At 40.8% G+C, this 25381-nt stretch overlaps 1 protein-coding gene across 2 annotated transcripts in view; it reads left to right on the top strand.

The window, feature by feature from the left end:
• The window catches only part of DMGDH (dimethylglycine dehydrogenase), a 79311-nt gene that overhangs the window by 35620 nt on the left and 18310 nt on the right, over positions 1-25381 (top strand). For both annotated transcript variants that reach the window (XM_066273636.1, XM_066273635.1), the window contains 7 exons: positions 317-486; positions 861-1014; positions 2822-2987; positions 4183-4313; positions 5608-5825; positions 6986-7143; positions 10965-11024. In XM_066273636.1, coding sequence (XP_066129733.1) covers positions 317-486; positions 861-1014; positions 2822-2987; positions 4183-4313; positions 5608-5825; positions 6986-7143; positions 10965-11024 — 1057 coding nt within the window. The remainder of the gene's footprint in view (positions 1-316; positions 487-860; positions 1015-2821; positions 2988-4182; positions 4314-5607; positions 5826-6985; positions 7144-10964; positions 11025-25381) is intronic.

The raw sequence follows: 25381 nt of genomic DNA, 5'->3' as shown, positions 1-25381 counted from the left end.
ACTATCAACTATATCTGCCTGTTGCTTTCTTCCGCACATGTTCCTAAAGTGAACATCTTACTGACCAAGAGTTGAGGGCTATTTTGCAGGCATGTATCTCTTGAAACTGTGGAAACAAACTAGCTATAAAGTCAGACACATTTGATTTGGATGCCTAAATATGTTTTCTTTTGAGGAAAAAGTGATAGATTATGTAAATTGTGTGTTCTGAATGCACAGAGCACCCTGACTTTAAGGCCCTGTAAAATATTTGTACATATTTTGTTGTTTGAAAACAACATGTTAGTAATAGCATGTTTATCTCTGCATTTGAAAGATATGGCATAATCCACGCTGGTGGTGTGGGGAAATACCTCAGCGACTGGATCCTGCGTGGAGAACCTCCTTTCGACCTGATAGAATTAGATCCCAATCGCTATGGCAAATGGACAACCACTCAGTACACTGTGGCCAAAGCAAGAGAGTCCTACGGCTTCAACAATATTGGTAAAGGGCAAATTGGTAACACTGGACTTGCAGCGCCTCTGACTTCAGATGCTTTTTATTTAGTATATTTAGGCGGGTGTGGTTAGGGAGTCTAAAAAGCCTCGTACCTCAACAACAACAACAACAACAAAAACCCTATATCAGTGTATATATTTATGTCAATTTATGTGTGGAATATATCAGTGATTTTCAGTTTTAAATCTACTTTAACCTTTGATCAATATAAAAACGACAGCTTTGAGGGTTTTTTAAACATAACTTTAATACATATATAGTTTAGGATTTTAAGTACTGTTTTTCCATTTTGTGAGTCCTTCAAAGTATTTTACAGCTCTGGTTATATGCTATTTAGAGTACTGTTTTTCCTTGTTCAGTGGGGTACCCTAAAGAAGAACGGTTTGCTGGGAGGCCAACTCAGCGAGTCAGTGGGCTTTATAAAATCCTGGAGTCCAAATGTTCCATGGGGTTCCATGCGGGCTGGGAACAGCCACACTGGTTCTACAAACCGGGCCAGGACACTGGGTACAGGTAAGTAAATAACATAACATGCCTGTGGCTCTGACTGCAGAATGCGATTTCAGAGGTGGAGCAGAGGGACATCAGTGCCGTTTCCCTCCCGCTGTGTCACTCCAGCCCAGTCCAACACAGCCTTTCTAGCAGTAGAGGCATTCATCTACCCTGCATGACGCTGCCCCACATCTAGGACCCATTAGGCATCAAGAGTCCTACTGCCCACCCTGTGAACCCTCTGCTCGGCATTCTTAGGAGTTCAGAGAAAACTCCCCCACTCCAAATTCTCACATGCCTTCAGCTGGCTCCCAAGGCTTCGTCCTGCTTGGATGCCTGGTTGAATCACATAGTGTGGAAATATGGGTCTTTTCCTATGAAGGCAGCCACTTCCTGCTGTGTGTACACTGAGTCATACAAGTTACATGTACTGTTGCTAATTTAGGGGAAAGGATCATTTACTTAGCATTTGTGGTTAAGCTAAAACATAAACAATGCCACTAAACCAATTCTCTGAATTTCTCTGAAGTTGTTGCCATTTCTTTTCTTGAATTACCTGCCCTTATTTATACTTGTGATTAATAGTGATTATATATTTTTTCTCATGAGAATTTATAAATCAAGAGAAAACAAATAGCAAATCTAGAAATTATCTTTTTTTTTTACTTGTCATAGTGCTTCTTTAAACAGGTTTTTATGTCTACTTTAAGACCATATCTAAATGGGGCAAAGCATAGTAGAGCATCAGTTGTTGGTTAATAAATTTGGGCTCCTCAGGCAGCCAGGCTAGATTATCTTGGGGCAAAATGCTGGTTTGGTTTTTCCTAAATGATTCAGATAATTGCCAGATCTGTTCTTCACCTTGTGCTATTTGAATCAGCCTGTTTCCTCTACTATTTTAATAATTAAACTACTGAAAACTCATTTTGCAGACTTAGCAGCTGCTCTGACGTAAACTGCCACATTAGAAGTCCACTTCAAACAACGGAAAGGACCCTGCATAATGAATCAGGAGACCTTTGTTCCAGGCCCAGTTCTGTCATTAAAGAATGCAAAGTCCTTAGAAGTCACTTGGTGTCTTTTTTTCTAATAAATGAAGATGTTAGATCAAATCCTTGCTTAGACCAGGTGTAGAGCCTGTTAGAATGTAGAATATGGGCCCTCCCCCAGACCTGCTGCATTAGAATTTGATTTTAACTAGTGCAAGTGATTTGTGTTTGCATTAATGTTTGGGAAACACTGGACAAGACAGCTCTACCACATATATTCTGATTTAATTAAAGCAAAAAAAAAAGGCTCTTTCTCCCCCATTGATTTGAGAGAGAAGAAGAAGAAGGGAGTAGAGAGAGAAAGAAGCATCAACTCACTGTTCTACTTAGTTGTGTACCCATTGGTTGCTTCTTATATGTGCCCTGATGGAGGCTTAAACCAGCAACCTTGGGATGGTGCCAGTGCTCTATCCATTGCACCACCAGCCAGGGCTCAAAATTGGCATGTTTAAAAATGTGCCTTAGGTGACTCTAATATACAACTAAGGTTGAACACCACAGGACTGGTTGACTTCAAAACTCTCTTCCGGAATAGAGAGCCCACATGTCATTTTATTTTCTAGCTAATAAATACTTTATTCTCTATGAAATGGGTTAAAGGGATATATAAGTAACTTTTAAAAAATCAGATTTCAACATACATGTATGAATTGCCGAGAACAGTTTTAGGCTACATTTTTTTCCTCCAAATGGGATTTACTAGATGAATTAAAATATGCTTACTCTGTAATTTTCTGAAAATGAATGACAGTTGTTTTATGACAAACATTGTGTTTCAGGCCAAGTTTTTACCGCACAAACTGGTTTGAGCCTGTGGGCTCTGAGTATAAACAGGTTATGCAAAGAGTAGGAGTGATTGACCTGTCACCATTTGGCAAGTTTAACATCAGAGGCCAAGATTCTATTAGATTGTTGGACCATCTTTTTGCAAATGTCATTCCAAAGGTAAATAACCTTATAATGGTACAAGCTCCAGGATTGTGGTCTGCTTAACTCTCTATCCCAGGGGTCCCCAAACTTTTTACACAGGGGGCCAGTTCACTGTCCTTCAGACCGTTGGAGGGCTGGACTATAAAAAAAACTATGAACAAATCCCTATGCACACTGCATATATCTTATTTTAAAGTAAAAAAACAAAATGGGAACAAATACAATATGTAAAATAAAGAACAAGTAAATTTAAATCAACAAACTGACCAGTATTTCAATGGGAACTATGGGCCTGCTTTTGGCTAACGAGATGGTCAATGAGCTCCTCTCACTGACCACCAATGAAAGAGGTGCCCCTTTTGGAAGTGTGGTGGGGGCCGGATAAATGACCTCAGGGGGCCACATGTGGCCCATGGGCCGTAGTTTGGGGACCCCTGCTCTATCCTTTCATTAAAAAAAAAAAAAGGATATTTCAATCCGCCTACTGATTTCTGTATGAACACTAGAACTCTTCAACTGATCAAGCCTATTCTAGCTAATTTTTTTTGTGTGTGTGTATTTTTCTGAAGTTGGAACCGGGGAGGCAATTAGACAGACTCCCTCATGCGCCCAACTGGGATCCACCCGGCATGCCCACCAGGGGGCGATGCTCTGCCCATCTTGGGGTGTCACTCAGTTGTAACCAGAGCCATTCTAGTGCCTGAGGTAGAGGCCATGGAGCCAACCTCAGCACCCGGGCCAACTCTGCTCCAATGGAGCCTTGGCTGCAGGAGGGGAAGAGAGAGACAGAGAGGAAGGTGAGGGGGAGGGGTGGAGAAGCAGATGGGTGCTTCTCCTGTGTGCACTGGCTTGGAATTGAACCCAGGACTCCCGCACTCCAGGCCAACGCTCTACCACTGAGCCAACCGGCCAGGCCTCTAGCTAATTTTTAAATTTAGATTTCTATTAAATGAATTACTACCTAAGGATCTTCTGATTTTGCTTAATTGTGTCAACAGGAACTACAACATTGACTGAAGTATAATTTTTATGACAATTGTAATTTAAACTGAGAACTTCAAAATTAATCTTGGTCTTAGGTTTATAAATATGTAATTCATACAATTAATATAAATGATAAGATTCAGATTTTTTTTATTGTTGACACTACATTTTATTTCCATGTTGCTTATAAAGAATACAGAAGATAATTTTAAATTCTATTGTGTAGGTGGGTTTTACAAATATAAGTCACATGTTAACACCAAAAGGTCGAGTGTATGCTGAGTTGACTGTTTCTCACCAGTCTCCTGGGGAGTTTTTATTAGTAACTGGTTCTGGATCAGAACTTCATGATCTTAGGTAAGTGCACACCTAGTAAGAAAATTTTATATGGGTTAAACATGGGCTCAATCTTAAGATGAATTTTTCTTTCACCAGTAGTTGAAAGTACAACTTTAATTCTTAAACATTATTGTTTCAAATAAGCTTCAAGTCTTTATAGGAAATTACTTAAAGTGAGGAGCCTGTCTCCATCCCCCTTCAAAAGGCAATCCCTCTACGGAGTGTACTGGTTCTGGTAATATCAACTCCCATTTATTAGACATCATCAATGTGTCAGAACTTTTTTTACATATTATCTGAACGAATTCTCTTAATAAATAGTGTTGCATGGTATATATTATTCCCATTTTCAGATGAGAAAACTGAAATTTGGGTTAAAGTAACTTGCTGAAGCCAGTCTTTGATTCCAATACCCACATTCAACAAGCTGCCTCCCTGATGCGAACTTTGTGCTCTTTAGTCCATCGCTGGGTCTGATTGTTGACTAGCCACGTCAATCTTCACATGAATCTTTAGTCTACTATAAAACCTGTATGTAGTCTTTAGTCTAGTATTCAAAAATCATTTGGAATATTATTGTTTAATAAATATCAGACTAGGAATAAAAAGAACTATCATAAAAATTGGGCAGGAGAAATCTTGATGCTATTGGATTCTCAGTCTCATTATAAAATGATGCAAATTATATCATTTAATCCAAGATACATTGGGAAACATTTTAGTAGCTTAGCTTTGTATAAATTCAGATGATCATTTTATGATAGACTTGTGTAGTTCTGAGGACTGCTCCATGAATTATAAATAAGCTCCATAGCTAGCTCCCAATAACTCATAAGACAGAAATTGAAACTATTTTTTAGAGTTTTTGTCTTTTCCTTGTGATTGTCAAAGCAATTTTGTATCTGATGACAGGCACATTATTAACTTTTGGCAGCATGAATGTGACTCCTGTGTATAGGTACTAGAGAAAATTTGGGCTTAAATTAATTTTTTTAAGATTAAGTCATTACTTTAAATGCAATAGTGCTGTCACTATTTAAAATAATTGTGTAGCAGAACTCATTTAAATTCAAGGATCTTCTGTACAGTGAAAATTATCTCCAATTTATATAAGAGGGTGGTTTATAGAAAATCACTTACCATCTCTGGGACTCAGTTTCTTCTACGTTAAATATTAGGTGATTATATGAAATGATACTCTGGGGACTTTTTGGTAATTCTAGACACAGTGCATGTCTTCTGAGAAATAATAATGTTATAAACATGCATTATTCAAGCAAGATTTAACACAATGTTTATGACTCAAATGCAGATGGATTGAAGAAGAGGCAGTCAAAGGTGGATATGATGTTGAAATTAAAAACATAACTGATGAGCTTGGGGTCCTTGGAGTTGCAGGGCCACATGCAAGAAAGGTTCTTCAGAAACTGACCTCTGAAGATCTTAGTGATGATGTTTTCAAGTTCCTTCAAACCAAGTCTTTAAAGGTTTCCAACATTCCTGTCACTGCTATTAGGATATCTTATACTGGTAAGAATTGAAAAATAACCTAGAGTAAGTCTCTAAAATATAAAAGAAGCTACCAGAAATGGTCTCTTTCTCTGTCTGTCTGTCTTTTGTCAGTATAATTTTAGAGGAAGAGTTTTCCTGCCCAACTTTTATGACAATTCTATCTATTCACTTTTAGTCTGAGAAAGTTATACACAGATTTCCAATTGTCCTATAGCTGCCTACCATTTGTAAGGGTAGATAAAAGAATAGGAGACATTGGCTGCTGGAATTGTTGGAAGAGTTGACAGAATATTTAGGCCAGCTGACTCTATCTGGGGACACTCAAGATTACCTCCCATAGAATATATGCACTGTCTTGAACATATCAGGCACCTCTCTTACAGCATTTCTGTTCTCTATCCTTCTTTCTAGACTCTACATGCATTAGGGAAGTCTTCATATAGCACCTAACCTTGCACATAGTAGGTATTCAAAACAGAGTTGAATGAGTGGACTTCAACTCCCCATTGGTGCACTGGGCTCACTTCTAACTTCACCTAGACTTCCTTGTCCTGTCACAGAAGGAGTACTTGGTGCCCAGGCATTTGTTCAATTACACGTTGCTCATGTTTTGGTGGTGTCCTGGAAAAACACAGCACCACCAGCCATCGACACTGAGGAACAAGGAGAAAACACAGTGTAAAGGCCTTAGCTCTTCCCTGGTGGCCATGTTCCTTTTCCCCACCATCTTCCACCTAACCTTGGCAAAATGGAACCAGAATAAAGCACAATCAGAATAAAAAAAATTAAGCAGACTGGGTTGGGTTTCATTTCCTTTGACTTTTGCCTACAGCTCTAATAGTGAAAGAAAGGACCCAGTGCAGACGAAAGCCGGAGTAGGGGGATTAGAGACTATGGCTGTCCCACAATGTAGACCATTGGGATACAGCTCAGCTGAAGAGGTGTCCTAGATATCATTCTCTCTGTGAGTGGTGGGCATGATGCATCTGTAATATGGCAGTCTACTTTGCAGTGGGTTTTTGTTGCAACATTTTTTTATGAACTGCTGTTTTAAAACTCAGCAGTGCCTATGTTACATAACTGGAATCTCTCCATTTATTTGTGAGTTTTAGCTACTGCACATTAGACCTAGTGGCCATTGTTCTTACTCTGATGTGGCACTTGTGGGTTTATTGTAGGTGAGCTGGGTTGGGAGCTGTACCACAGACGAGAAGATTCTGCGGCACTGTATGAGGTCATCATGAATGCAGGCCAGGAGGAGGGAATTGACAATTTTGGAACATATGCCATGAATGCCTTAAGACTGGAGAAAGCTTTCAGAGCCTGGGGGTCAGAGGTTTGAAATGCTAGCATATTCATTTACATTTTGTATATTGTATATATAATGCCATTTTTATATAAGGGCTTGTTTCTTGGTGTGTTTTTTTTTCATTCTTAATTTTTATAAGGGCTAGTTTTAACTGCTTTAACATTGACTGACTGTAAGAGAAATTACATATTATTAGATAACTTTATTTAATTAGGGGAAGAGGTTTTTCTTTTTAGTTTCCCAATTGAAAGTTTGTTGGAGTTATGACATAATATTTATTCTGCCCAGTTCATCCTCTTGGCATAGGGCCCTGGACACCGTCTCTGGCTGTGTGGAGCTGCGGCTATGCCAAGGGAGCCTGCCCACTGCCCCGAACGGGAGGACCGCCTTTCAGATTCTTCCTCCTCCTCTGTCATGTTGCCCAGGCTCATTTTCTCCTCATATTTCTTTGGAGGAAATAACAAAAGGTGTCTTTCTGAGGAGCACAGCTGATGGTCTGGTGTCTAGCCTACTTCTACCATTAACAATGGGAACTAAGGATTTTCACATGCATGACTTCACTTACCTTCTCACGTCTCCTGATTATTGGTGATTTTTGAACAAGGGGTTGGGAGTCAGCGTATCTAAATTATTCCCATTCTGGCCTGACCAGTAATAGCACAGTAGATAGAGCATTGGCCTAGGATGCTGAGGTCCCAGGTTCGAAACCCCGAGGTCTCCAGCTTAAGTGTGGGGTCATCTCTATGATCTCCACACTGGTTGCTGGCTTGACGCCCAAGGTCCCTGGCTTGAGCAAGTGGTCATTGGCTTGGCTGAATCTCCCCCCACCCTCTGTCAAGGTATGTATGAGAAGAAATCAATGAACAAGTAAAGTGCCATAACTATGAGTTGATGCTTCTCATCTCTCCCTTACTCTGTCTCTTGCCTTTCCCCTGTCTCTCTGAATAAAGAAATAAGTAAATAATCCCCATTCTGCACACAGTCATACTAAGAAACAGTAAACAATTTGGTCCATGTTAAATGAAGTGGCCAAACTATGGTTCAAACTCTGTGCTCCTATTTTGTCTCCAACATGGCAGGCTATCTCTCTGTTGTCAGTATAATTTTAGAGGCGAGATGAGGAACAGTGGTAAAGGATGTACTTTACAAGGGGGTCTTTGGGTTTGAATTTATCCTCCACCACATATGTGGTCTTAACTCTCCAGAGCCTCTGTTTACTTTCCTATAAAACAGAGATACTCTTTCTCCTACAGAGGTACAGATATTAGATAGTCTATAAAGTGCCTAGCACATAATAGAATGAATTTAACTGGAGAGCAGAGTGGGTTTGGAAGAACAGGCAGGGCCCCTTGGGCATTTAAATGATGGGTGGGAGCAAGTAGGCTTTGAGATGGAGAAAGCAGCTTCCTGGAGCCACTCTTAAGAACAAGGGCTCTGGGGGCAGGTTGTCATTTTGCAGGAGAAAGGCTCTATTGAGGGATTCCCACCTACAAGGGGGGCCTTAGATGGGGTTGCAGCAGGGAGCGAAACAGGACAGCTCTGCCCCCACACTGTTCCCCACAGAAGGAAGCAGCAGCCCAGCCTCCTGCCTCTGTTGTCTGCGCCCCTCTCTAGGAGCCCCCCCTCTGGGAGCGTCCCAGAGGGCTGTGCTCCTGCTGAGAGCATCCTCTGGGGCTGTTCCTGCTGGGAGCTCCTCGGGTGCTGTGCTCCTGCTGGGAGCATCCTCTAGGGCTGTGCTCCTGCTGAGAGCATCCTCTAGGGCTGTGCTCCTGCTGGGAGCGTCCTCTGGGGCTGTTCCTGCTGGGAGCGTCCCAGAGGGCTGTGCTCCTGCTGGGAGCATCCTCTAGGGCTGTGCTCCTGCTGGGAGCGTCCTCTGGGGCTGTTCCTGCTGGGAGCGTCCTCGGGTGCTGTGCTCCTGCTGGGAGCATCCTCTAGGGCTGTGCTCCTGCTGAGAGTGTCCTCTGGGGCTGTTCCTGCTGGGAGCGTCCCAGAGGGCTGTGCTCCTGCTGAGAGCGTCCTCTAGGGCTGTGCTCCTGCTGGGAGCGTCCTCGGGTGCTGTGCTCCTGCTGGGAGCATCCTCTAGGGCTGTGTTCCTGCTGGGAGCGTCCTCTGGGGCTGTTCCTGCTGGGAGCATCCTCTAGGGCTGTGCTCCTGCTGAGAGTGTCCTCTGGGGCTGTTCCTGCTGGGAGCGTCCTCGGGTGCTGTGCTCCTGCTGGGAGCATCCTCTAGGGCTGTGCTCCTGCTGAGAGTGTCCTCTGGGGCTGTTCCTGCTGGGAGCGTCCTCGGGTGCTGTGCTCCTGCTGGGAGCATCCTCTAGGGCTGTGCTCCTGCTGGGAGCGTCCTCTGGGGCTGTTCCTGCTGGGAGCGTCCTCTCTGGGAGCGCCCTCTGGGGCTGCGCTCCTGCACCCTCTGCTCCCAGCTCTGCTGGCACTACTTCCCTCCAGTGCTATTACAGCAATCTGTCTTTTGGATTTCATTTTCATTTTTTTTTCCAGAGAAATTCTGAAACTTTGAGCAGATAAAACATAATTTTAGAGTTGCTCAAATTAATTAGAATACAGGAGACCAAATTTTATGTCATGTGAAACAAGTTTATAGTTCTGTGCTATCCTTTTTTTTTTTTTTTTTTTTTACAGGGACAAAGAGTGAGTCAGAGAGAGGGATAGATAGGTACAGACAGACAGGAACAGAGAGAGAGATGAGAAGCATCAATCATTAGTTTTTCGTTGCGGCTCCTTAGTTGTTCATTGATTGCTTTCTCATATGTGCCTTGACCGTGGGCCTTCAGCAGACTGAGTAACCCCTTGCTTGAGCCAACAACCTTGGGACCAAGCTGGTGAGCTTTGCTTAAACCAGACGAGCCCACGCTCAAGCTGGCGACCTTGGGGGTCTCGAACCTGGGTCCTCCACATCCCATTCTGATGCTCTATCCACTGCGCCACCGCCTGGTCAGGTTGTGTATCCTTTTTTAAGTTTGGCTACTTTTTATGAGGTCTAGACAAGTTCTCTTAGAGCAAAAGATACCAATAGCAACAAAATAAAACAAACAAAACCCACTAACTTCAGATCTAGTCCCAAGTAATGGCTTTAGCTCTGGAAGTATATTAGTGTAACTCACTGCGTTTGAAAAGATTAAAGTTCAACCTCTATTTTTGCCTTTTCTCTTTTCCTGAACTCTGTAGAAGTCATTTTCCTAGCATCTGATTTCTCCTCTATTTATCCTGATTCCCGGATAATTGCAAGATAAGTAAATTACTTCATAATTTTCCAAAACCAAATTATGCAAAATTATTACATAAAAACATATGAAAGTCTTGTTTCCAGAAGGAATTTCACATTGTGGTATTCCCCTGGATATTTATTGTAATAAAAGTCATGGAAGCAAACTGAATTTTAGTTTCTAGTTTGCTATTGAAATAATAGCTGAAAGGCTATACTTGAATTTTAGATTAAAAAATTTTTTTATTTAGAAAATTAAATTCAACAGGGTGACATTGGTCAATAAAAGTATATAGGTTTCAGGTAAACATCTCTATAGCATTTGAACTGTTAAGTTGTGTACCCATCACCCAAAGTCAAAGCATTTTCCATCACCTTATATTTATTCCTCTTTATACCCTGTGTCCCCTGTCCCACACCCTCTCCTCCCTGGTAACCACTTCACTTTTATCTATGTCTATGAGTCTCAGTTACAAAAATCACTTTAAAGATTAGTCCATATTTTTTCTTTTTCAGAATCTATATTAAAAATAAAAAAATACTCTTTTCTAAAAGAAAAGCAACAAACATGAAAGTTACTGAAATGATTTGCACTCATTTAAGATTTACAGTGTGTGCTTCCCTTTTAGATGAACTGTGATACAAACCCCTGGGAAGCTGGACTGGAAGGTTTTGTAAAGCTAAATAAGGTATGTTTACATTCCAAAGTGTATTTGAAGTAAGTTTTAAAATTACGCTGTTTCATGACAGAGCCTTGCTTTAAAATTTAACCAAGTGTGACATAGGACAAATGAATTGAACAGAAATGCTAAGCATTGCTCAAGTGCTTTATGCTAAGCTTTGTCAGTTAAAACTATTGCAATGTGCTTATAGAGGTAAGATAGCTGAACCCAGCAACTTTAAATAGTAAATCTACATTCTGAGATAAAAATTAGTAAGGTTAAAACGTCAGCAGACATTCTTGTAAAACTGGTGACTTGGGAAGCCACACATCAGCTTGTCAAACATACTGCATTAATTGACTCTCCCTGGGTGCTCACAGCACAAAGCAGCCTCGCCCCTGCGGATGTATCCATCTACTGGTTAAGCATGTTTGTATGTAACTGCAACATCAGAGTAGAAGCAAATAAGACATTTTTAAATCTGTTTACCATAAAATAGGTATTTACTGAGAAGCCAATACAAGCCCAAAGAATCATAACTGATATTAACATTCTAAAAGGAACTCCTCACTCAGTGGCTCTCAAAGTGCAGTTCTCAGACGGAACACGTCAGCATTATCTGGGAGCCTGTTAGAAATGCAGTTTCTCAGGTTGCACACCAGACCCTACTAAATCAGAGTCTCTGGGGGTCAGGCCAAGAAATCTGTTTTTCCAAGCTTCAGGGGATTCTGATGCACCTGAAGTTTGAGAAGCACCACCCTATAATAATTATTGTGGAAAAGCATATTCTGAGGCCAACTTATTACAGCTTAGCTTATCTATAGAAGCCCTATAGGTGAGGTTATCCCATTGTATGGACTGGATGTCGTGTCCCTCCAAAATTCATGTGTTGAAATATTTAATCCCCATAACATGATGCTATTTGAAGGTTAGGTTTAGATGATGTCATGGAGCGTTGCTCCCATGTTGGAATTCATGTTCTTATGAGAAGAGGATGAGAGACCAGCTGCTCGCTCTCAGTGAGAAAGTGGCCATCTGCAAGCCAGGAAGAGGACACTTACAGGGAGGCTGAATTGGCTAGCACCTTGATCCTGGACTTCCTAGCCTCCAAAACTGAGAGAAATAAATTCCTGTTGTTTAAGCCCCCCCCCCTCCCTGTTTGTGGTACTGTACTAGAGCCGCTGGAGCTGATCAGACGCCCATTGAGCAGTGGTTGGTTACCATAGGAGAACTCGATAGAGCGGCAGCTAGGTTGTAGGTTGGAGCAGCAGCTGCTGCTGCTGTTCAGGATACTTGTGAGAATTCCAAAACCAAACTGTCCTGCCTTAGGTGCTAATAAGCTAAAGTAAAGTCTGTTTCCCATCCTACAGAAATATCTGAGCACATGCACATGAACCAGGCTAAAGAAACTTCTTTAATGCTCCTGTGTCAGTTCCCAAATTCTGAGCTAAGATATTAACATAAACATGTATTAAACTTACAGTATTAGATTTTAGGAAAAAGAGCCTCTTCCTAAGGATTTTAAAGGGAGTAGCCTTCTATGCATATTCCCCATGACTTTTATTTTTATGATGCACTGTCTGCCTCCAGACCAGAGCAAGCAGGTGCTTGGAATTCAGGCAAACCCTAGAAACAGATCGCTCTCTCTGATAACATAGGTCTTAGTTTCGCTGTTTAAAATAAGGATCGAAATGGCCTGGCTCTTGAAAGTACTCAAGTTCTGTTGTTGGTCACTAGTAGGTAAATAGTTAACTGTCTCTTTTGCTTCAATGTTTGGTATTATTATTCAGGAAGAAGGCACAGATAATTTATCTCTTCGTATTGAAAATGGATTTTAAAACTCCCTTTATGTTATAAGCAGCTGTGGATTGCATATTTATTAGTTCCTTTAAATTAGTTCAATAACCAAAGCCCAGCTCAGAACTAAGTTAGTTAACAGATAGTAATTTTGATGTATGATGTGTTTTTTATGATTTCTGACTTGTTGCTTCTCATTCTGGTGTCACAAAGTTGATTTCTAATGCTTTCATTGGGTGAAGGCCCATGTAGCACAAGGGCCTGGGCCTACCTGAGCAGTCTCTTAATTTTAATGATGTTGACTCAGGGACCTAGTGGGTATCAACCTGGTCATAGTGATGTTTACTAGCTTCCTAGACAGGTGACTAGGTTGGTTCAACCTCGTTTACTTCCTACAGACACACCTGGTTTCACTGCTGTTCACCACTGCGCTTCACAGATGCATGTTTTACTGACTGAAGGCAAGGTCTCGATACTTGAGTACTGCAATAAAGTAAGTTGTGATATCTTCTGCTGGTGGAGAACCTTGCCTTCAGTTTGTAAAAAAACCCACAACACCTGTGAAGTACAGTAAAGTGAACAGCGATCAAACCAGGTGTGTGTCTACACAGAATCCCTGCGTGGCTCTTGAGCATTTACACGATTGTATAAGCCGTAATGTGAACAAAAACAGAGATGCAACCATGTCACAGCAGGAGGGCTCCTAGAGGTCACTCAGCACCACCTCCTCATTGGAGAGTGGGAAAACTGAAGCAGAGATAAAAGGGACCCAGGTGTGTCACTAGGGTTAGCCCAATTGATCTCTGACCTCACTCTAGTGCGTCTCACCCATCACTTCCTCCAGCAAGGTCCTTTCCCATAAAGAGCTTATCAGTCTTGAATAACTGCCCAGGAGTCCCTTTTTCTGGGAACAGGTATCTTAGAATTCACATGACCTACCCCTTATTACTTGATACCTCCCATAGTCATGCTTTTGTTATAAGTGTGTTTTGTTTTTGGTTTTTTTTTTTTGTATTTTTCTGAAGCTGGAAACGGGGAGGCAGTCAGACACATTCCCGCATGCGCCTGACCGGGATCCACCCGGCATGCCCACCAGGGGCGATGCTCTGCCCATCTGGGGCGTCGCTCTGTTGCAACCAGAGCCACTCTAGCGCCTGGGGCAGAGGCCACAGAGCCATCCCCAGTGCCCAGGCCATTTTTTGCTCCAATGGAGCCTTGGCTGCAGGAGGGGAAGAGAAAGGGACAGAGAGAAAGGAGAGGGGAAGGGGTGGAGAAGTAGGTGGGCGCCTCTCCTGTGTGCCCTGGCCGGGAATTGAACCCGGGACTTCTGCACGCCAGGCCGACGCTCTACCACTGAGCCAACCGGCCAGGGCCAACATTGTGTGTTTTATGATAGGGTCAGAATAGCTGCTTTGCCCATTTTGAGAAAGAAAATAGGTGAGTGTGGAGATGGATTATTAGGCTTTGTTATGCTGAACTGGGTTCTTGTAAAACTGGTACAAAAGTAGGGAGAAGAAAAATGAAATGGGGAAGAAATCTTAGATGGCAAAGGAAGGCAGTGTGATGGCACTCGCCTTCCTTCTCAGAGCTGTCTGAGCTTCACCCCCCTGGCCCTGGCGTGAGTGAAGTGGATTAACATGACGGCCAACTCATTCATCTAGTCCCCGTGGGTTAAGTTTCATTTATTAAACACTTTGCTAGACCACAGGTCTGAAAGCTAAAGATTTAACTCCTGGTGTCTCTCAGATCTCCTGAAACTTGAAACAGGTGGAATTTCAGGAACTAAAGCTATGGGACACATTCTAAACATTAATTGTGAAAAGACCACCCACACGAGGAGGGTTGTTTGGCTGCAAACGGCGCCACCTTGTGGACAGTGAGCACAGGGCCTGGAAAGGAGGCGTTACCAGAATTGTGACTATTTTGTATACTTTTATATTTCCTCAGCTAAAACCCCTTTACTCTAAACAACTCATATCATTGCTCTGGCTGTCATTAGAGTTTGTTCCAAATGAAGTTACTCTCAGGGAAAAAAGTTAGTGGCATTTTTTTTCTTGAAATGAAAGAAATGTATTAATCAAAAGCAAAAGGAAAATAAGCTGCTTTAAAATAGAATCATATGTGTCCTTGGAACTTTCCTCTTGGAATTACTAAGTCTTTGTCCATTTCCAGAGAACCTCAGCCAGGATTCACAGAGAATCAGGTACCGAGTGTAATGTGTTTAAACAGATCAAAAGAATATTTTTTCTCTATATAAGAATATTCTTTCTCTCCCTCCTTTTTCCTGTCTTGGGCTTCTAACCAGTAGGAATGGAATAAAATGTATATATTAATCACAAGTTAGAAGACAATGTTGATTCTAGAAAATATGGGATCTCTCTTTGAAGAAAAATTATTTAAAGCATAACTATTAAGTAAGCAAAACAAGATGAAAAACAGTACAGTAGCAAAGAGCTTTTCACCAGGCTTACTATACCCTAAGTATTCAATAAATATTAGCATTTAAAAAGCATCAAAGTGGAACTAAATCATTGTTGACAAACAGCAAGTTAGAGCGAATGTCTAGTAAGTGACAGTGGAAAAAGTACCCGACCCTGTGAAGGATATTTTAGGTAAGTAGTAGTAGGAATTGAGGAGGCAGAACATTTCCATTATGCTTGGTCTTGGCGGCATGTTGGAATCATTTGGAGTATGATTCTTTTAAATCATACGATGATTTTTTTTTCCTACTAGCAAACTCTATTTGTCACTATGCTCCCCCAGTAAATGGCATGATATAATAATGATATTTCAAAGAATCAACCAGCATTCCACACACTATGTTTAGCAGAATAGTATTTGTTTTTAATTTTTATTTTTTTAGATTTAATTTGCATAATCCCTTCACCTTTTTCACCCAGCCCCCAACAACTCTCCCCTCTGACAGCTGTCAGTCTGCTCTCTGTATCTATGAGTCTGTTACTCCTTGGTTTGTTAGTTTCTTTTGTTCATTAGATTCCACATATAAATGAAATCATACAGTACTTGTCTTTCTCTGACTGGTTTATTTCACTTAGCACAATCATCTCCAGGTCCATTCATGCTGTCACAAAGGGTAAGGTTTTCTTCCTTTTTACAGCTGAGTGGTATTTCATTGTGTATATGTACCACAGCTTTTTTATCTATTTCTCTATTGATGAACACTTAGGCTGCTTCTAAATCTTGGCTATTGTAAATGATGCTGCAATGAACATAGAGGTGCATACATTCTTTTGAATTAGTGTTTTGGGTTTCTTCAGATATACTCCCAGAAGTGGAATTGCTGGATCATAAGGCAGTTCCATTTTTAATTTTTTGAGATAACTTCATACTGCTTTCCGCAGTGGCTGCACCAGTCTGCAATCCCACCAGCAGTGCAGGAGGGTTCCCTTTTCTCCACATCTTTACCAACAACATTTGTTATTCATTGATTTATTGATGGTAGCCATGCTGACAGGTGTTAAGTGATATCTCATTGTAGTTTTAATTTGCATTTCTCTGATGATTAGTGACAATGAGTAGCTTTTCATGTCTGTTGGCCATCTGTATGTTCTCTTTAGAAAAATGTTGATTCAGATCCTTTGCCCATTTTAAATTAGATTGGTTTGTTTTTAGTGCTGAAATTTTAAAGTTCATTATAAATTTTAGATATTAAGTTCTTATCAGATGTATTATTGGTGAATGTGTTCTCTTATTCAGTGGGTTGTCTTTTTATTTTGTTTATGGTTTTCTTTGCTGTGAAAACCCTTTTTATTTTAATATAGTCTCATTTGTTTATTTTTTTGTTTCCCTTGCCCAACGCGAGATATCAGAAAAAAATAGTGCTATGAGAAATTCTGAGATTTTACTGCCTATGTTTTCTTCTAGGATTCAAGTCTAACATTTAAGTCTTTAATCCATTTTACATTTATTCTTGTATATGGTGTAAGATGGTGGTTTAGTTTCTTTTTCTTTTTTTTGGCATGTGTCTGTCCAATTTTCTTAACACCATTTATTGAATAGACTGTCTTTATCCCATTGTATGTTCTTGTCTCCTTTGTCAAATATTAATTGACCATGAAGGTGTGGGTTTATTTCTGGGCTCTCTATTTTGTTACATTGACCTATGTGTCTGTTTTTATGCCAGTGCCATGCTGTTTTGATTACTATGGGCATGTAGTATAGTTTGATTTCAGGCAGCATGATTTCTCCAACTTTTTTCTTCTTTCTCAAGATTTCTGTGGCTATTTGGGTTTTTCTATGGCTCCATATAAATTTTGGAATATTTGTTCTAGTTCTGTGAAATACTCTATTGGTATCTTGATAGGAATTATGTTGAATCTATAGATTTCTTTGGGTAGTATAGACATTTTAATGATATTAAATCTTCCTATCTATGAATATAGTCTATGCTTCCACTTATTTGTATCTTCTTCAATTTCTTCCTACGATGCTTTAAAAAGTCCTGAGGCTCAATCTGTATCCCAGATCAATTTAAAATGAATCTCTGGGGGTGGGTACTCAGGCAACAGTATTTTGTTTTAATTCCCCAGATGTTTGCAGGAAAGATTGAGAATGATTGTTTTAAATCAATGATTTTCAACTGGCTGAACTTTTCTATCTTGGAGAACTTTAAAAAAATTACCTGATGCCCTGCCCTGAATAGTTCTCAAAGTGTGGCCCCCAGACTAGTAACATCAATGTTACCTTGGGACCAGTTAGAAATTCAAGATATTGAGTACCATCCCAGACCCTGAAAATCAGAAACTAGGGACCCAACAGTCTGCTTTAACAAGCCCTCCAAGAGATTCTCTTAAAAAAATTTTTTTTAATTACACTTTACATCCAATATTATCATTTATTAGTTTCAGGGGTACAGCATAATGGTTAGTTAGACAATTTTTACAAACTATTCCCCCGATATTTCCAGTACCCAAACTGAAAACATACATATTGTATCAATATTACAATATTATTGATTATGTACAATATTATTGACTACATTTCCTATGTTGTACCTTACATCCCCAATGACTTGTAACTACCAACCTGTTCTTTTTAGTCCCTTCACTATTTCTATCCATCCACCCAGCCTCCTTCCCCTCTAGCAATCATCAGTCTGTTCTCTGTATCTATGACAGGAAATTCTGATTTATGCTCAAGTTTGGGAACATTGACCTTCCCCAAACCAACTGGGAGTGGGGGCAGGTAATAGAGTCTGGGATTCTTGGTTTTATTATGCACTGAAGGTTGAGAACCTCTGTCTTAGTTCTTTTAACCTCATGCCTGCTATGGTCCTGCTGTGGAATAAACAGGAAAGCAGAAAAACAAGTAAGAATGATCAGAGGCCAGTGCTGTAGAAATCTGTAGTGAGTTGGAAATAAGTCAGCAGATGACCCATTGGGCTAGTCTGCTGGTGAATATATTCTATCCTCACCCTTTTTAGGGACTGGCAGTAAATGAAAAAGAAAAAAAAGCACCAAATTCTAGCTATGTAGCCTTGGCAAAGCTATTTAATTTCATTTTGCTTCTGAAATTGCTGATTTATAAAATAAGGGCTTGCTTGCCATATCTAAAATTCTATGAAATACCAACCAGCTAGCAGAATAGTTGATGACATTGGTTCTGTTATCTATATGAGCCACAAAATTGTGTCCTTTTATTAAGACATCCTTATTCTCTTACCTATTTCTGTCACTGAAAAAGAAAAAAAGGGAAGGAAAGAAATAAAAAAGGAAGTAAAACCTAGGCTGAGTTAAAGTTTATAATTCCTAAAACATCTTTCAGAGTATATGAAACTAATAGCCATTGAATCATTATCCCCATATATCCCCAATTACCGTTATCAAACAGTAATTCCACGCTATAAATTTAAGTGTGCTGTTTAGTGGACGTTCTAATTTGGAAGTCCATGTACCCTGGTCTAGAAATGAATTGAAGTAATTCTCTAGAGTGCTTTTATTTTATTATTTTTTTATTTTAACAGCTTAACTAAACATGCAGAAAATTGACATTGAAAGTTACCATTCTATGTTTTAATGAATGTATACACTCATGAAACCATCACCACGACGAAGATGGTGAACATGTCTCCCGTCCCGAGCAGTTTGTTTGTGCCCCTGTATCTTTTCATTTATCTAATAGTGTCTTTTGAAGGGCAGAAGTTTTTAATTTTTGAAATTTAAAGTTCTTATCAATTTGCTCTTTAGTAGATTATGCTTTTGTTGTATATCTAAGAAATCTTTGCCTAGCTAGCCAAAATCTCTAGGACATTCTGCAGTTTTCCCTCAGGGTTTTAGCATCTTTTTATATGTAGGCCTATGATTCATTTTTACTTAATTTTTATATCTGGTGCAAGATATGAAATACTATATTTTTTAGCATATAAACATCCAATGATTTTCAGCATTATTTGTTTAAAAAACTACATAGGCCCTGGCCAGCTGGCTCAGTGGATAGAGTGTTGGCCCAGCATGCGGAAATTCCTGGTTCAATCCCAGGTCAGGGTACATAGGAGAATCGACCATCTGCTTCGCTTCCCTTCCATCACCCCCATCTCTCTTTCTTCCCTTCTCGCAGCCAGTGGCTGTACTAGTTCGAGCTTCTGCCCTGGGCACTGAGGATAGCTCAGTTGATTTGAGCATTGGGCCTAGATGGCGGTTGCCAAGTGGATCCTGGTCAGGACGCCTGAGGGAGTCTGTCTCACTATCTTCCCTCCTCTCACTTGAAAAAAGAAATGCCTGTGCATTCTGGACTATAGTGCCTTTGTAGCTGTGTTCAAATCAGTTGTCCATTTACATTCAGGTCTGTTTCTGGCCCCTACTGTGTTCTTTTGATTTCTAGATGATCCCCAGTATACAAATGTTCAACTTAATGATTTTTCAACTTTATGATACAAAAGCAATATGCATTCAGTAGGATCCAGTGTCGTACTGTCTTGATCACTGAAGCTTAAATCAGGTTGTGATAGCCCTGAAACTTTGTTCTTCATTTATTTTAGCTGTTTTATGTCCTTTAAATTCCCATAAATTTCAGAATCAGTTTGTCAATTTGTACAAAAAAAGAGGCCTGCTGGGATTTTGACTGGAATTGCATTTTAACTATAGGTCAATTCAAGCCTTCCAATTCATGAACAAGTTATATCCATTTTGGTAATCTTCTTGTATTTTGTATTTTGATGCTATTGTAAGTGGTATTTTTAATTTCAGTTTTTAGTTTCATATTGCTACTATATAGAAAACAATTGGTTTTTGTATATTGATCTTGTATTCTCCAACTTTGCTAAACTCAGTAGTTATAGTACTTTTTTGGCAGGTTTTTTTTTTTTTTTTTTTTTGTAGAATTCATTAGATTTCCTACATGGACAATCATGTTTTATAAAATGTTTTTAAATAAATACATATAAGGAAGTATACAAATATATAAACATGTTTTGCCTTGTCTTTTCTAATCTGGAGGCTTTGTATTTCTTTTTATTGCATTATCACACTGGCTAGAACCTCCTTCAACAAAGATAAATTGAAGCAGTGAGCACAGACCTGGTTACCTTGTTCTCAATCGAAAAAGAAAAGCATTCGGTCTTCCATTTCGGCATAATGTTAGCTGTAGGTTTTTCAGAGATGACTTTATCAGGTGAGAACATTCATTTCTATTCCTAGTGGTAAAAGTTGTTTCTGCTTTTTTAAAAAAAATCAGGATATTAGATTTTGGCAAGTACTTTTTCTGTATATACTGAGATAATCATGTTTTTAAATTTTATTATATGGTAAATGACATTTATTAATTTTCAAATCCTAACCCAAATTTTCATTTTTAATTTTTTTTATTTTAATTTTTTTAATTCATTTTAGAGAGGAGAGAGAAAAGGAGAGAGAGACAGAGAGGGAGAGAGAGAAGGTGGGAAGGAGCTGGAAGCTTCAACTCCCATATGTGCCTTGACCAGGCAAGCCCAGGGCTTTGAACTGGTGACCTTAGCATTTCCAGGTCAACACTTTATCCACTGCACCACCACAGGTCAGGCCAACTTTTCATTTTTAAAATAAAACTCAGCATTTTTTTTCTATATTGTTGGATTTTATTTGATAATTTTAAAAGGAAAATTTGCAGCTACATCCTCCTTACAGGCTGTTATAGCTTGCAATTATTTTCTTCCTCTTTTGAATGGACTGCAAACTTCTTCTTCTTCCTTTTTTAAAGGTTTTATTTATTGATTTTAAAAGAGGGAGGGGCTGAGAAGCAACAACTCTTAGTTCACTGCTTCTTGTATGTGCCTGGATTTGGCAAGCCCAGGGTTTTGAACTGGTGACCTCAGCATTCCAGGTCAATACGTTATTCAATGTGCCACCATACATAAGTCAGGCTGGACTGTAAACTTCTAAGTACAGATTCTGGCAATATAAATTGAAAACAATTGGAATTGTGGTTTACCACCTTATCCAATTTTAACACCTAGCTCAGGGCTGGTATATAACAGATGCCCAGCAAGTACATATTTTCTTGTTGAAAGCAGTAGTCAAGAGAGGATGGTGGAGGAGAGACAAGATGGCACTGGAGTAGGCGGATGTACCAACTTCCACCTCCCAGAACCAAAGTGGATTACAATTTAATTTTAAGAACCATCATCTGGAAAAACTAACTTTGGACTAAACTAAGAGGACTCTTCAACCAAGGAATACTGAAGAAGCCACACTGAGACTGGTAGGAAAAGTGGAGATGTGGAGAGGGCTGCCCAGCTCCCCAGAGCAAACTGCAAACCCAGAGAGACTTGTGTGGTGGGAAGTGAGTTTAGCAGAGAGGGGAAGGTCCTGAGTCCCAGAAACAAAGCCCCAGCCTGCAGCCCCAGAGCCTAGAAGAGGCGTACGGACAGTATTTAGCTGGAAACAAGTCAGGATACTGTTTGTGAGAAAGAGACTGATTTCTCAGACCCAGGATTCTTCTTAAAGGGACCGCGCAGAAAACCTCTCTCACAACCACTCACCTGGGACTTCAGGGGATGGGGAGAGAGGAGAGGACTGGAGTAGCAGGAAGAGAGTGTAATCTAGGAGGCACAGGGAAAAACACTTTGAAAGACAGCCACCCTAACCCCTGGGCTGAGTCACCCCCCAAATCTGAAGTGAATATTTCCCTGGGAACAGCAATACCAGCAAAGGGAAGCAGGACACCAGCCAAACAAGCTCTCCCACGGCACTCAGGGCAGAGTCGCTTAGAAGGAGGGAACCTTCAGGAATACAGTAGTGAGTGCTGAGGTCTGAGCAGCAGTGCCCCCACCCACACTGCTGAGGCTTCGCTGGAGGGCAGGAGGAGGCAGGACATGGAAGCACGGTCCTGTCGGTCGGCAGGGACAGAAGCCAGGTGGGCCATGACTGCGGCCCGACTTGAGCTCAGTCCTGCCTGGTGGGGGTGGAAGGGGCACACGAAAGTGGTCTGATCCGGCTGCGGGTGGGTGAGGAAGAGCGGTACAGCCTGCAATCCCACCCACAGACGCAAGACAAAAAACAGGCAAAAGCAGGAGAACCGGCGGAGAGCTGTGGCTGGGCAGGGGCGTGCAGCCCCGCCCAGGATCCGGGGCTTGCAGCCAGCCTGCAAATGCAGCCCCGCCATTGGAGGTGGGGCAAAAGCTAGGGAACAGGTGGAGACCCATGGCTGAGCAAGGGTGCACAGCCCCCACCCCTGGAGCAGGGTCTTGCCGCTGTCAGGAACACAGCCCCGCCTGCAGGGGCAAGGCTAAAGTCAGGAATGGGTGGAGACCCATGGCTGAGCATAGGTGTGCAGCCCCACCTGTGGTGCCAAGGCGTCCTGCTCCAGCACAGAGCATAGCCACACCTAAGGGGGCAGGGTGAAGGCCAGGCTGACCAGGACTTGTAGCCTGGGCACATGAACACAGCCCCACCTATGGAGGAGAGGTAGAAACCTCAGTGACTGCTACGGCTGGCAGATGCCGGCAACGCCTGCACCGGAATTCCTAAGGCAGCTGCAGAGGGGGTGGTAGGCCTGCAGACAGACCACACCTAGGGAACACAGAAGCCACACCCAATCGACTCCAGTGCCCACACCCTTCTTATGCAGACAGAATGGGAAGGCAGAGAAATGCAACCCAAACGAATTAAGAGAAATCCCCAGAAAAGGACTTGAATGAGTCAGATATAAACAAATTACTGGATGCAGAGTTTAAAATAATGATTGTTAGGATGCTCAAAGATCTTAGAACAGCAATAGATGGACATAGTGAGTACCTAAATAAAGAGATAGCAAATATAAAAAAGGACATTGAAATAATAAAAAAGAATCAGTCAGAAATGACAAATACAATATCAGAAATGAAGAACACAATGGAAGGAATTAAAAACAGGATGGATGAAGCTAAGGAACAAATCAGCGAGTTAGAGGACAAGATAAACGAAGGTATGGATGCTGAGCAGCAAAAAAGAAAAGACTCAAAAAGTCTGAGGAGGCCCTGGCCGGTTGGCTCAGTGGTAGAGCGTCGGCCTGGCATGCGGAAGTCCCAGGTTTGGTTCCCGGCCAGGGCACACAGGAGAAGTGCCCATCTACTTCTCCACCCCTCCCGCTCTCCTTCCTCTCTGTCTCTCTCTTCCCCTCCCGCAGCAAGGCTCCATTGGAGCAAAGATGGCCCGGGCCCTGGGGATGGCTCCTTGGCCTCTGCCCCAGGCGCTAGAGTGGCTCTGGTCACGACAGAGCGACACCCCGGAGGGGCAGAACATCACCCCCTGGTGGGCAGAGCGTCGCCCCCTGGTGGTGGGCGTGCCGGGTAGATCCCGGTTGGGCGCATGCGGGAGTCTATCTGACTGTATCTCCCCATTTCCAGCTTCAGAAAAATACAAAAAAAAAAAAAGTCTGAGGAAACTAAGAGAGCTCTGTGACAATATGAAGAGAAATAACATCTGCATCATCGAGGTTCCTGAAGAAGAAGAGAAAGAACAAGGAATAGAAACCTTGTTCAATCACATCATAGCTGAAAACTTCCCTAAATTGATGCAGGAAAAAGTCACACAAGTTCAAGAAGCACAGAGAATTCCATTAAAGAGAAACCCAAAGAAATTCACACCAAGACACATCATAATTAAAATACCAAAGCTAAGAGATAAAGAGAAAATATTAAAAACTAGAGAATAAAAGGCTATCACCTACAAAGGAGCCCCCATAAGCATGACTTCCAACTTCTCAACAGAAACTCTTGAGGCCAGAAGGGAATGGCAAGAGCTATTCAAAGTAATGTAGAACAAGAGCTTACAACCAAGACTACTTTATCCAGCAAGACTATCATTTAAAATCGAAGGAGAAATAAAAAGCTTCCCAGACAAAAAAAAAACAAAACAAAAAAACAAACCCTCAAGGAATTCATTACCACCAAACCAGTACTGCAAGAAATGTTAAGGGGCCTGTTGTAAACAGAACAAAGGGGGAAAATAATATAGAAAAAGAAGAAGGTAGCTTTAAAGAATAAAATGGCAATAAACAACTACATATCAATAATAACCTTAAATGTAAATGGATTAAATGATCCAATCAAAAGACATAGGGTAGCTGCGTGGATAAGAAAACAAGACCCATACATATGCTGTCTACAAGAGACACATCTCAAAACAAAAGATACACTTAGACTAAAGGAAAAAGGATGGAAAAAATATTTCATGCAAATGGAAATGAAAAATAAAGCTGGAGTAGCAATACTTATATCAGACAAAATGGACTTTAAAACAAAGGCTATAATAAGAGATAAAGAAGGTCACTACATAATGATAAGGGGAGCAATCCAACAGGAAGATGTAACCATTATAAATATCTATGCACCTAATATAAGAGCACCTAAATATATAAAGCAGACTTTGATGTATATAATGGGCAAGATCAACAGCAATACTATAATAGTAGGGGATTTCAATATCCCACTAACATTACTAGATAGATCTTCAAGAAAGAAAATTGGCCTGACCTGTGGTGGCGCAGTGGATAAAGTGTCGACCTGGAAATGCTGAGGTTGCCAGTTCAAAACCATGTGCTTGCCTGGTCAAGGTACATATGGGAGTTGATGCTTCCAGCTCCTCCCCACCTTCTCTCTCTGTCTCTCTCTCCTTTCTCTTTCCCTCTCTGTCTCTCTCTCTCTCCCTTTCTCCTCTCTAAAATGAATTTTTTAAAAATTTTAAAAAAATTTAAAAAAAGAAAGAAAATTAACAAAGAAACAGCAGACTTAAAGGAACACTAGATCAACTCGATATAATAGATATCTTCAAAACCTTTTACTCTAAAGAAGCAGAATATACATTCTTTTTAAGTGCTCATGGTACATTCTCTAGGATATGCCACATGTTAGGGCACAAAAGAGGTCTCAACAAATTTAAGAAAATTGAAATCATATCAAGCATTTTTTCTGATCACAATGGCATGAAACTAGAAATCAACCACAACAGAAAAACTGAAAAATACTCAAACACATGGAAACTAAATAGCATGCTATTAAATAATGAATGAGTTAACAATGAGATCAAAGAAGAAATTTAAAAATTCCTAGAAACAAAACGAGCATACAACTCAAAATTTATGGGACACAGCAAAAGTAGTACTAAGAGAGAAAT

Source organism: Saccopteryx bilineata, chromosome 4 (assembly GCF_036850765.1).
Source record: "Saccopteryx bilineata isolate mSacBil1 chromosome 4, mSacBil1_pri_phased_curated, whole genome shotgun sequence".
In the NCBI taxonomy this organism is placed as follows: Eukaryota; Metazoa; Chordata; class Mammalia; order Chiroptera; family Emballonuridae; genus Saccopteryx; species Saccopteryx bilineata.
This window is presented reverse-complemented; position numbering and strand designations above follow the sequence as displayed.